A 14,164-nucleotide genomic window follows, 5' to 3' on the forward strand; every position below is an offset into this window, starting at 1 on the left:
AATTGATCCAACAAATCGTCGATTCTGGTAATGGATACTTATTCTTGATCGTCAACTTGTTCAGCTCTCTGTAGTCTATGCACATCCTCATAGATCCATCTTTCTTCTTCACGAATAGCACAGGTGCTCTCCACGGTGAGGAACTGGGGCGGATAAAACCCTTCTCTAAAAGTTCTTCCAACTGCACCTTGAGCTCCTTCAATTCGGCAGGGGCCATACTATACGGGGCCTTGTGAGTCAGAGTTGTTGTCGGTTCCAACTCTATCTTGAACTCAGTTTCTCTATCCGGTGGTAAACCAGGTAGCTCGTTGGCAAAAACTTCAGGGAAGTCTTCAACTACGGGTATCCCATGGATTTCTTCACTCCCGACTGTCTTCTCCACCATCATTAACAGAAAAGCTGAGGCTCCATCCTCAATACACTTCCTGGCTTGTAAAGCCGAAATCACTGGCGAGGTGGCCTTAACTGATGCTCCCACGTACCTAATTATGTCTTCACTTGGGGATTCAAACACCACTTCTCGCTTTCGACAGTCTATCTTAGCATAGTGCTTGAATAGCCAGTCCATACCCAAGATTAGGTCAAACTCCATTTGACCGAATACTAGTAGGTCATCCTTCAGCGTCCTCCCTTCTAGCTCTACAGGACAATCCTTAACTAAACGGGTACAAGCTACCGTATTCCCGTCAGGAATTAACACTACAACCCGTCGAGGTAAAAGCTCAGTTTGCAAACTACAAATCTGTGCAAATGCTGCAGACACAAAAGACTGCGACGCGCCCGAATCAAATAGTGCACAAGCTGTGAACCTTAACAGATTGACGCTACCTAATAAAATATAACGCGATTCTATTAATAAATACATTCCAACACTCAAGTTCAAATAAAAAAAAATAAAAGCATAAAGACTTTAAGGAAAATACCAGTGATGACACCAGCTTCCTCAACCTCTGATGCTCAGCATCGATATCACCTGGGGTTATAGCATACACGCATGCTGGGATGTGGGGCCTTGGCTTGTGATCACCAGCTCGACTACCTTATGCAGTGTTGGGACAATATCTGATCAAATGTCCTGGTTTCCCACAACGATAACAAACTACATAACCACTGCGACATTCTCCAGGATGACGCTTTCTACACTTAGGGCATAAAGGATAAGCAGTCAATATATGTCCTCTTGTCACTATTCCCTTTCCTTTTGCTGGGCTAGAAAAAGACCTCTTCTTCTCGGCGCTACCGCTTGCAGCAAATGGCATGGTCCTCTTTCGTTCGGAATTGATCTGGATTGCCAGACCTCTCTGCTCAGCCTCTGCTATCAAGGCCACATTTACCAACTCTTGGTAATTCTCTATTCTTAGGGAAGCTACTTGACTACGGATCCTTGGTTAAAGTCCTGCTTGAAACTTCTGTGCCTGCATCCTTTGAGTAGCAATCAAGTGTGGTGCAAACCTTCCTAATGCCATGAACTTAGCAGCATATTGTTCTACGGTCAGACTGCCTTGAGTTAAACTCGCGAACTCCTGTGCCTTCGGCTGTTTGGCAGAATCCGGGAAGAATCTATTGTCGGACTCTTCCTTAAATCTCTCCCATGACAGTGCAGCGAGACTTCCTAGTTCCCTAACTAGGAGCTGCCTCCGTGTATCCCACCATATTCCAGCTTCTCCTTAGAATAGGTATCCAGCGTATAGAACCTTCTGGTCCTCAGTACAACCACATATCTCAAATGTCCTTTCGAGATCCATAATCCATTTCTCGGCTTTCAACGGCTCTTCACTACCAGAAACGTTTGGACAGCGGTGGATCAATAACTTCTCATACGGACAACCCCTGACTTCGGGTCTGGGTACGTGCGCTTGCTGCTGTTGTTGTTGTCTAAGCACGTCGGCCAGCAGACATACAGCTTCAGCTAATCCTCTATCCATTGGGGGATTCAGATTCTCTTGATTGATGCCTCCTTCTGGGTTCCGAGGTATTCTACCGCGAGTCATGTGTCACTTCCTGAAACACACGAGTATACGTATTACAACCACGTACTATCTCTCATACTTAAAAAATTCAAGCCTAATGAATACTAAAATTTCAAGCCAAATATTTGGTGCATTTCCTAAGGACATGTGGATTTAAACCCAGAGACGTATTGCTCTGATACCAACCTGTGACGCCCACAGATTCCACTTGGGATCGGAAGGACATCTGAAGCGTCGGGACATGCAACACAAGGTTACCTGCCCCCGTTCATGACATATAAGATGCAATGTTCCTAACATGCGTCTAGCATTATGCAATATTCGCAGCGGATAAATTTTTTTTTTTTTTCTTTTGGCAATATCATGCACCAAACTTATGATATCCCAAATACTTAAAACATACTTCATACATAAAGACATACTAACAACCGAGATCATAATACTAGTCCAAAATGATTGTGAACAAAAGAGTGCTGGAGATTTAACTCCATAAAATACAAGTAGTAATCTAGGGCAACTACATCTAAGTCGCACCATCGCTAGTCGACCGTTTCCAGCTGGTCGATCCCTAGTTCTCCTTCAGATCCTGTAACAAGATCTACCATTCGAGGGGAATGGTAGTTGTGACTACCACAGTGAGATTTGATTACAAATCTCAGCAAGTTAACAAAAAACCTTCACACAGATAATGATGCATGCATGGCAATAAAAGCATAAATGCACAATCAAAGTCAATAGTAAACATAACATATCTTGACATAGCATGGTATGAAATAATAAGCATAGCATGACTTGACATAACATGGCATGAGCTGACATAACTTGAGTTGAAACTGAAACTTAGCTTGACGTGACATAAACTTGAAACTTGACATTGTAAACTTGAACATAACATAACGTGAAACATGACTTGAACGTGAAATACATGAACTTGGAATCTTATTCAGTAGACTTAATCATTAAAGTGACCATACGGGTGTCCCCTTGAGTCGTGTGTCCCTGCCGATTACTGCATCACAACATAGGTGTCTATACCAGCTGTGAGTGCGTTAATACGTACTCCACAGTTGTTGTGGCCCCACGTATCAAACGTGTCACAATTGCTGTATCTCACGTAGTGTATGCTCCACGGTTGTTGTGGCCTCACACTTCACGCTCCACAGTTGTTGTGGCTCCATGAATTGTTTGTGCCACAGTTGCTGTGGACACACGTAAAATAAAGTTTGGCTCCATTGGCATTAGTGCCTGGCGCGCTCCGGTGACCAGGTAATTAGGCCCCATTCGCAACCTGTTGACTGTAATTCGTCAACCTAGTGAATTTCACACCTATTTAGACACTTCAACGTGAACAAAGAAGTTTCACTAGGATATTACCCCATCCTAACGCTTAGGGTCTTGATTGACATGAATAACTTAACAAGACTGTTCTCGAGATACACAAACTGTATTCGAGGCGGAATGACAAGAATATGAAAAGACAGAAGTCCTGACGTAGCGTAACGTGACATGAACATAAGATGACATACATGACTTACTTTGAGACTTACTTGTAACAGAAAATATTTTATAACATGGCATACATGTAACAGATATTATTTCGTAACATGGCATAATATATAACAGACAATATTCCGTAACATGGCATAATATATGACAGTGAATATTACGTGACATGAAATACATGTAACAGATGGCATACTTAACTTAACATGACATACTTGCAATGCATAGCAATGTATAGAAATACGTGATAGAATATCTTGTGTAACAGATGAATAATTCGTGATAGAATAAATTTTGTGTAACAGATAAATATGTAATGACTTGGCATGGAACATATGATAACATGCATACATACACTTTAGTTCCCTTATCACTCATACACATTAAATTGATAGTAAGTTAAAAGCTAACTTATCTCGATAGTCGTGTTCTACGAGAATAAGTGCGAAACATAAGGAACTGTAAGAGGGTATTCTAAACGTTAGAAATTAATTACAAATAATTAGAAATGTAAAAAGTGACAACTTAGAGTAAAATTATCATTTTACCCTCTACATGTGGGAAAATAACTATTTTGCCCCAACTTAAAGATTTCACATCCTAACTTCAAAAATTACCAAAATTTACATTCCTCATGTAAATTTTGTCCTAAACTCAAATATCGACTCAGAAAAATTTAAAACCATTCACAACTATGGAAAACTCACTATTGCCAAAACCTACATAGGCCATTTCTCTTGATTTTAGTTCAATTCTTTCAAAATTCAAAACTCATGATTAATCCAAAATTTTATAACAAAGATCTTCCTATCCTAAGTTTAAAAGCACACTTAAAATATCCATTTGTAAAAATCTATTCATCAACAACAAACTTTTTGTAAAAAGACCCAAACTTTTTAACAAAAAGTAAGCCCTTTAAATCACAAGTTTTGACCTTAATAAAAACATCTCAAAGAATTCCAAAAAATCAAATCTTACCTCTAACATATTCATAACATCATTCTAAGATCAACCATGATTGAAATCATCAAACAAAAGTTACCAAAAATCACAAAACAACACTTGGAGTTTTTGGTTTTAAACATAGTCCAAAACATAAATTTTTCTCTCAACTACATTTGATCAATCTCTTGATCCATGGTTTAAAGACATGTGATCTTCAAACTAAAACATCACATGTTAAAAATACTCCATATAATTTTCGGACCAAGATATATCCATTAGCTTGGTCAAAAATTCCAAAACATATCATACTCTCCAGTTTCACGCCTAGAATGACCTTTCCACGGTTAAAAATACTTTTGACTAATCAAATGAGCATGTATTGAGACAAATAAGATATCTACGGAAACTATACTCAAATACGAACAACTTTGATGAAGGAATCATCGTGCGAAAATACTTACAAAGGGTCAAAAATAGCCACGCAAAAATACACAGAAATCTGCCCGAGAGAGCGCTGGGTTTCTCTCTAAGAAAGGGGGAAAGAAGTGATGAAATGGAGAGAAGTGTGTCTTACACAACTTTAGACTCCTGGAAGGGGAAGTTATGAACTTGAAAGACCCTTTATTGGAGTTGGCTATGTGACATAAAGTGGAGAATATTGTGAGGCATGGACTGCCTGCAGCAGCTGTGAGAGATGGAGGTTGATGGAGTGGATTTCTCCTTTACATCAAGGCACTATTAGGTGCAGCCAATGGCAGTGGATGGTCTGCCATGTGGGGGAGGAAACTTCTCCAAGAAGCTTTGCCAAGGTAGCCAATTTAGTGGGTCTTGGTGGGCCCTAACCAAGTGGACTTCAATTTAGATTTTAAAGGGGGTTTGGTTCGGGTTTGAGATGCTATCAAGCCCAAAACCAATTTTTCTTGGCCCAATCAAATTTCCAATGTTTAAAAGGTTGGATAATGATGTCATGACAATGATTTGATAAATTAATAACATGTGGAAGTGATTTAATCACGTGATTAAACACAAAGCTAGAATCGGATTAAAAAGGGTTTGAAGGCCAACTTAGGTTTTGGGGAAACCATTTAGGGTTTTGGTTTCAATCAAGTTTTTTTTTTTTGTGTTTCAATTGGATTCCAACCATTTAGGGTTTTGCTAGGGTTGAAACCCTCTTTGGTCTGGCACAATTTGGTTGAACAGATGGAACAAGGTTTTACTTAAGTGGCATAATCTCATACCTTGATTTGCTTCACAAATCTATATAAAGGTTTCTCTTTGTGCCAAGTGTCTAATATTATTCACTATGTGTGGCTAAGATCTTACCGAGTGTCCAAATAAAACTTCCCTAACCTAATTTGGACTTTCCATACTGTGATTTTAAAAACACTGCACTAGGTGCGCTTATCGAGGTTACTATTCACTCCAAAAAAATTGCACAATAAACTTAGTACTGAAAAATTATAAATATTCATATTAACCTATTGTGAAAATCGTTTACCGAAATTCAACCCTAAAGTGCCCCTAAAAAATAATTTCACAATTTCCAACAGATGTTTCGTCCAGAATTATTAAAATAGGCTATTGCGCCATAAAATCTTAAATAATCCACTGAGTCTAATAGCGTAGAGCATAATGCATTCTGACACTTCTAACTACCTCAAATAATTAAACTCATTAATCTAGCACTATAGTTAGTGATAATACTGATTATGATGACAGACTAAAACCTGAACGATTGGTCGATTCGTAAAAACGTATGGGTTTTCACGAGGTTCCTAAGGTCAAAAGAAATTCTACCAGTGAATTTCTTGTGAACTGTTACAGTCATGCCCCCTTCCATTCATTTGATCATGCTAACGATTGACCTTAAAGCCATGCGTTATGCTTAGGAAATTGAATTGGCGAATGGACACTTCAGTACACGTAATGGCTTACCATTAAGGCTATTCATGAGTTACAACCCCTTATAGCAGGGGTAAGTTGGACAAATGACTTCTGTGTCAAATGAAGTCTCTCTTGAAGTGGATTTCAAGCTATAGATTTTATGGGTGATTAGTATTGATAAATCTAACTTTTATACTACTCAATTTACAATCAATCAATCCGGTTATATCACTTTTAAAAAAAAAAAGAATTTTAATTTAATAAATATCCTTCATTTTATATAGAGTTATAAAATAATTGTAAAAAAGTCGTAGATTAAACATTTGTATGATCAACGCTCTAATTTTTACAACGTAACTCACTCCAACATCACAAAAGGACATAACTAGAGAAAAATACTTCAACTATATTTTACCATCAACCGATCTAATTTTCCCTTTGAGATAAATGTTTTGGCTGTATTTTTCATGAATATGCCCTGATTTAGAATTTCTAATAAGTTCTGATGCCAAATTTTGTTCCTAGCAGCCAACAGCTGCCCTGTAGATCCGTAGGCAATATTGACGGAGTATATGCACAATCGGAGAAAAAGGTCATGAAAAATAACAATTGGCCTAAATTCATAATCTGCACCATTATTAGTAACCAGAACTCTTACAGAATACAATGTAATAAAGTGAAATGCAATCTGGTTCCACACGAGGACAGTTGATAACATATGATTTAAAAAGTGATATTCTGCTTGACACCTAATTTTACCTGCTTTTAGACAATCAATTTAATGTATCAGATTAGAACCAGTTTGCTATTGTTTGTGTGTGTGTGTGTGTTTGAGCTATTATTGTAATATTTCAGCTTTCTTTTCAAAGCATTTGGTTTATTTTGGGTTGAAAAATTATTAACAAATATGAAAGTAGAAGGGTAAAGGGCAAGTTTTAGACCACAGATTAGGAATCAAATTTGGCTTCATGGGGAACCAGATAAACCACTCCCAATTGCCATTTTTTGAGTCATAGTGAATACAACATTTCAGCCTGTTAATACAACAAGTAAACCTTTTTAATTTTCTTTTCTCTAGATATTTTAGAACTATCAAATCTTGAATCTAGAAGAAAAATACTAGTAAAATGTTTTGGTTAGAAAATATCTTATATGTTCTTTCCAGGTAAGGTCAGTTCACCCTAAAGCTCCAGACCAGCATCAAACCACAATCACCAATCAACCCACAATCCAATGGCATCAAACCAGCATCAAACCACAATCCACAATCAACACACAATCCAATGACATTAAACCACAATCCAATACCAACAATCAACCCAAAATCCAATGGCATGAAACCATAATCCAATGGCATCGAACTAGAATCAAACCACAATCCAATGTCAACAATCAACCCGCATGAAACCCGCAACCAAACCCAAAATCATCTTAACTAATTGCAATCTCATATTAAGTCCTGGAGTCTGGAGAATAAGCTTAAAAGGGCATACTAGAGAGTCTATTTGTCGTCGGTGGCACTAGGTTGATGCCAAAAAGACGTCGGCGGCAGCACTACGTAGAGAATATCGGCCGTTAGGGTTTCTTGATCTGGTCGAGTAAGACAAACATGAGGTTCACAGCTAGAGTAGTTGGCCCTGATGTTTCTAGAGAGAGGGTTTTTGTGCGAGAATCAAGAGAGGGGGAAAGGAGCAATGGAAGCAACGATAGAGAGAGGGGCAGCGATGGGGGCAGAGAGGATCCCGGTTAATCTTCCTCTGTTTGTCACTATGCATCGGGATGGAGAGGGGATGCGGGATGGTCACCATTCATGATCTCCTGCAGTAAGGGCACATCGTAGCAATTAATGAGACACCTACGTGATACTCACTCATTAGAGAGTTGTTATTTGGAGATAAACAGCTAACCAGCTAGAAGATTAACTCTTTTCCTTTATCTATCTACCACTCTTAACTTTAAATTCTAAAGTTAAGATAAAAACTCTAAATTTCATTTGCATGGTGGGATTTGGGAGGGAAGATTTAAATTTTGGTGTTTATAATTCAAATATTTGTTTGGATCACGTATTAAAATTTGGATTTGGGTTTGCACCAAAACCAAACAAGGTTTTAAGTTTTTTAAAATCTTAGATTTGAAACCAAAATTGATTTGAAATCGAAATCCAAACCCAAATGAAACCTTAGAGTATTCAAAACTACAAAAGTAATTCTACATACAACTATAAAAAGTGTAAATGTCACATAATCGCTTGGAAAAATAATGAGGTCCACTATTAAAAAATTAATTTTTTCATGTGGGTCTCATGTTTTATTCACCTATTTTCAAAACGATTACACGACGATTACACAATTTAAGGTTTTGAATATCTTTTGTCAAATTACAATCCTCGTAATGTCAATGCATGAGATTGGTATTTGCTTAGAAAAGAAAAGACAAAATGAAAAAGAAGAAGAAAAAGAAGAAGAAGAAGAAAAGAATGGGCAAAGTGCAAGTTCATGTCACTAACATTTAGGAGTGTAAATTCAAACCGGAAAACCGGTCCGGACTGGACCGGTTTTATCGATTTTGAACTGGTCCGGTCCGGGACCGGTTCTCAGAATATGAAAACCTGCCGGTTTCGATCCAGTTCCGGTTTTAGAATTTTTCAGACTGGACCAGACAGGTTGATAAAAAAATATATATATATAAAATAATATTTGTATTATTGTATATATAAGTTTTATACAAAATATTATATATTAATATATATAAGTTTTATATATTATGTATAATTATAAATTTTTATGTGAAATTTTTACATATAATATATATAATTATATATATTCATATATGAAATAAGTTCTTTTTATAATTTATAAATTATTACATAGAATGTTAATACTAATATATAAGTTTATAACTAATACTAATAGTCCAATATAGACTAGTGACTATGGTTATACTTATAATTAATACTAAAAGTTTTTACTAAAAGTTTATAACTAATACTAATATATAACTTATAACTATACCAATAGTCTAATATTAATACTATTATATAGTCTAATATATTATTTAGCTATACTAATATATAAGTCTATAACTATTTAACTAATACTAATAATCTAATATAGACTATAGACTATAGTTATACTCATAGTTAATACCAAAAGTTTTTATTCCATAGGCTTATAGGCTTGTTGATGTCCATTCTTGAACCATTAGTCATAGACTCATGGCAAATAAAGCAGTTTATTGCAGATATTTTTTTTATCAGTTTTTGTAGTAGTTATATTTATAAGTTTGTAGCAGATTTTTTTTAGTAAAGCAGTTTTTTGGAAAGCAGATTTTATTAAAACAAATTTTAGTTAATCAGATTTTTTGTAGTAAAACAGATTTTTTATTAAGTAGTTTTTAGTAAAACAGATTTTTTTATTAAAAGTTAGAACATATTTTTTTTTATAAATAAATTTTTAATGACAAACTGTGAAACTTACATTTTAAAAAAATCGAAAAACCGGATCGAACCAGACTGAAAACCGATAAAACCGGAAGTACCGGTTTAAGATGGTAACAGGTACTTAATCGGTTTTGAAAAATATAAAACCGGTACATATTAGTTTGGTTCTAAATTTTGTCTAAAATCGAATCGAATCGGATCGATTACACCCCTACTAACATTGGAAGATAGGAGGGGGGTAGATATTGATGGTTTGGTTTCATAAAGTACGGCCCCTCTTCAATACTCTGTGTTAGCTCACATGCTACACAGGGGCTGCAAATTATTAGAGAGATCAAACCAATGCAACTAGTGGCCATCCCACGCTACTCATAAATTTGAAAAATAAAATAAAATAAATTAAGTATATTCATTTATTAAAATGTTACTTACAGCATCTTTATTTAATTTTTTATTCTAAAAATAAAAAATTATTATCAAATAAGTACAATATAATCGAAGTTGGACGAGAGTGCAGCATCAATGTCGATAGGGCAATCAATATATTTTTGGGATTACTTTTACAACTACAAATCAAGGTGGCCTAATGTGCATAATTTTTTTTCTCCTTTGATTATGTAGTTTGGTAGATTTTGGTGTCCAGAATTTTGAAAAGTCAGGAGTCGGAGTTCATGACAAAGAAAAATCTCTGTAAATTTGACTGACTCCGGCTAAACGATATTAAGCATCTAATTCTTTAATAATTTTATCTTAAAATGGCATTGTTTCCGCATTAATCCGCACCTAAAATCCACTAAAATATGATGTGGTTCTCGATATCTCTTTCTCAGAGAATGGTGATCGATACAGCGATTATCCATGCCAATGTGCATTTCCACTTGAGTTGAGAAGGTTAGTTGGGTTTGGTTTGATTTCATTTTCGTCCTTTATCTTTGTTGTTTGGTTGGAGGTCGTTTCTGTTAAGAGTAATGTTAGATACAATCAGCGGTTGTGTAACTCCTTTTGAAATATTAAAAATGGTGGTAGTTTAAAAGGATTACAATATAATTTTTCATTTTTTTTAAAAAAAAAAAATGTTTGGTAGTTTAGATCACTATTTTGAATTTCGTATCATACCGGCCGGTACGGTCGAAATTTTCCATACCGGCCACTGGGCTGGTACAGGTACCTTATACGTTTCGTACCAGTCTAAATACCGGCCGACTGGCCTCAATTTCGACTTGTACCGGCCTATATTCCGGCCTTCAATTTTTTTTTATTTTTTTCTTCATTTTTTCAAACTATAAGCTTATTTTTTTACCTCCAATTCAGACTAGGCTATTTATAATTTATATATATATTTATATATAATTTATTCATATATAGACTATTATTTTGAAATATAATTTATATATATATTTATATATATAATTTATTCATATATCGACTATTTCGAAATCGTATACGAAACGGTACTGGTATCGAAATATTTCGTTCCAGTACCTTAACCAGTACGACTTCCGTTATGGTATACAAAACATTGGTTTAGATTACTCTCAAAGGCACAAATTATTAAACATTGTTGTATTTTTTTTTTCTTTTTATTACCTATATTTCAAATTTTCCACCAAATAAATACACATGAACTCTTTAAGCAAGCTGATGCTTCGAAGGAAAAGGAAAGAAAGGCAGGCCAACAACTAGCCTTGAAAGGGAAAGGGGTTGGTGAGATAGAGATATGCTTTGACATTGGTGTTTGCTTACTTCCTCCGAACCCATACAACGTGCCCCCCGCACTGCACACTTCTTTATTTATGAGGCATCAAGAAACATGTAGCGGGGTTCGCATTCCCAATATCCAGGAGTGGGCACTGACTCCGACGAAGTTGAAACCAAAACACTAACCTCATACTCACATTGGAATTAGAGTCTACTTTGGATTTTGAGAATGACACAATTAATATTAGTCATTTAATGATTTGTTGAATTCCATAGTAAAACTGGGGTCTAAGCTATGATTTAAACCCAACTTAAAGGGAGCAGTTGCGGCTTTTCATTATTGAGACCCCTCCTATTCGATTCACAGCGTACGTATAGGGTGCTATTGGAATCACGATCAGATAGGCAAATCGAACAAGTTTGAATAAAAAGATTTTGGCTAACTCACCAGAGCCATAGGCCCATACGCGAGGTATTCATTATATAGTTAATACAAATCAATGGACAATGTGAAAATACATCTTGCAGAATATATCTTGATTGCTATATAAGATAACAATTAATACACTTGACATAAATGTCATGAGTGTGCTAAATCAATGGGATTGTGGAGAGAGAGTACTGATATGTTGTTATCTACATATGGCTGACTTCATTGTAACTTTCCATGTTTGTAGAGCTTGATATCAAGTGGCTTGCTGAGATGATCTGTTAGAGATGTTCTTTCTAAGTCGACACTGATATGTCGGAGTTTTCTCTTAAGAGTAGTGCTGAGCTGCTGCCCAGCATTGACCGTTAGGCTTGCCGCCTAGCACAAATTCGTATTTTTTTTTTCAATTTTTTTATATTTTTAATCATTTTTTAAAAAATATAAAAAAATATCAATACACTAATAGTTTTTATTTTATATATAAGAAATAGACTTCATTTCATCCATAAAGGAAGTTACAGTTGTGACTTGTTAATATAGAGAAAAACTCCGTATACAAGCCAAACTACACATCTGTTATACGTCTTCCCGCACATAAATTTCTTTGCGCCAGACATTATCTTAACTTCGAAACTCTCATAAAAGAGTATCAGTCTCTATATAAAATAGAGATAAAAAAACCAACACCCACCTCCAAAAGAGAGAAGGGTATCCAAATCGGTTTCCAAACCCTCATCCTCCAAAAGAGGAGAGGTTCCTTTACTATAGACATAAGTCCAATAGCCTATTCCTTTACTAATCAACACAAACAGAAAAACACAAACACTAAGAAAACACTAAGAAAATGGAGAAAACACAACACAAAGAGGCTGCAGGAGCGTGTGCAGGACACACGCCAGTCGAGGAAGAAACCTAAAATATCAATACACTAATAGTTACTTCTTTAACTATTAAGTAAAAAAAATTAAAATATAAAAGGTGTCAAAATTAGGTGTCAAAGACTCAAAGTAGTGTTTCTCTTCTCTTAAATCTTCAATTTAAACCATAAATTGCAGTATTCACTATTCGGTGAATGGTAAGATTTACGGTCGAGATTGTATTTTGTCATCTATATTTTTTTCCTATCTTAATGGTTATGTTTTAATGAGCACGCGAATTTTAATGTTTAAGCAATAATTATTATAACTTAGTAACTAATACATCATATTAGAAAATATATGATAATTTATATTAGAAAATCAGTGCTGTTAGGGTGCTGTCTGGCAGTGACCAGCCGTGCCTCATAGGGAAAATTTTTTATTTTTTATATTTTTATTCATATTTTTTTAGTATTTTTAAACATTTTTAAAAAAATATAAAAAAATATCAATACACTAATATTCATTTTCTTAATCAGTAACTAAAAAAAAATTAAAAAAAGTTAAATATATAAGCAATTAAAATTAAGGGATAAATTAAGATGGTATAATAGTATTATTCTTAAAAAATTACCAAAATACTCTCTTAAACCATAAATTGTAATATTTACTGTTTGATAAAATTTTTTTATCAATCACTATTTATTATTTTACATCTCAAATTTTATAAAAAAAAATATCAGTGTGAAGTATGGAGATAATATTAGATGATGTATAATAAAAAGGTGGGACTACTATACCGTCCCATGTTGATCGTTAGGTGTATTACTTCTTTAATTATTAATAAATTTTTTTTGATCAGCAGTAAAATGAAACGAGCAAAATAGAATGGTAAAGTAACTTTTTCGATTACAAAATACACCAAAAAATTTGACTTTTGTTTTATATTAAGTAATAAATGACCATAAATGTCAGCAACTCACATCAATGAAGCTACTGACAGTTTTTTTTTTGGAGATGTGTTAAAAGGTATTTTTTAAAGTATTTTTTGTATATTTTTTATTTAAAGATTAAGAAGTAATTATTAATAAATTGATATTTTTTATATTTTTAAAAATATTTAAATATATATAAAAAATGATTGAAATAAAAGAAAAAAAATAAAAAAAATTACATTTGCACTTGTGGATCAAATTTTATCAGGGTCATTATGGGTCTAGTAGCATCACACTAAATATATTATATATATATATATATATATATGTTTTACGTTTTCTATTAATTTTTGAAATATTTGATTTAAAACTATTATGTGTCAGATTATCCGATTTTAATAGGTAGGTTTTTATCCGATTTGGGAGCTGATTTCTTGGACCTATCCAATCGAAAAAAAAAAACCAATAATCAAGTAACTGACCAACCTTTTGTCCACATTCAA

The 14,164-nt window shown here is 34.6% G+C and overlaps 1 protein-coding gene across 1 annotated transcript; it reads right to left on the reverse strand.

Annotated features, from left to right (window-relative positions):
* Nucleotides 1-1,388: 1,388 nt before the first annotated feature.
* On the reverse strand, nt 1,389-1,991 carry LOC121242224. Its single transcript, XM_041140116.1, has 2 exons — nt 1,695-1,991; nt 1,389-1,631 (listed from the first exon to the last, which is right to left on the reverse strand). Exons 1-2 carry the CDS (start codon nt 1,989-1,991, stop codon nt 1,389-1,391), a joined length of 540 nt encoding a protein of 179 aa, XP_040996050.1.
* Nucleotides 1,992-14,164: the final 12,173 nt, after the last annotated feature.

This window comes from Juglans microcarpa x Juglans regia, chromosome 8D, assembly GCF_004785595.1.
Source record: "Juglans microcarpa x Juglans regia isolate MS1-56 chromosome 8D, Jm3101_v1.0, whole genome shotgun sequence".
In the NCBI taxonomy this organism is placed as follows: domain Eukaryota; kingdom Viridiplantae; phylum Streptophyta; class Magnoliopsida; order Fagales; family Juglandaceae; genus Juglans; species Juglans microcarpa x Juglans regia.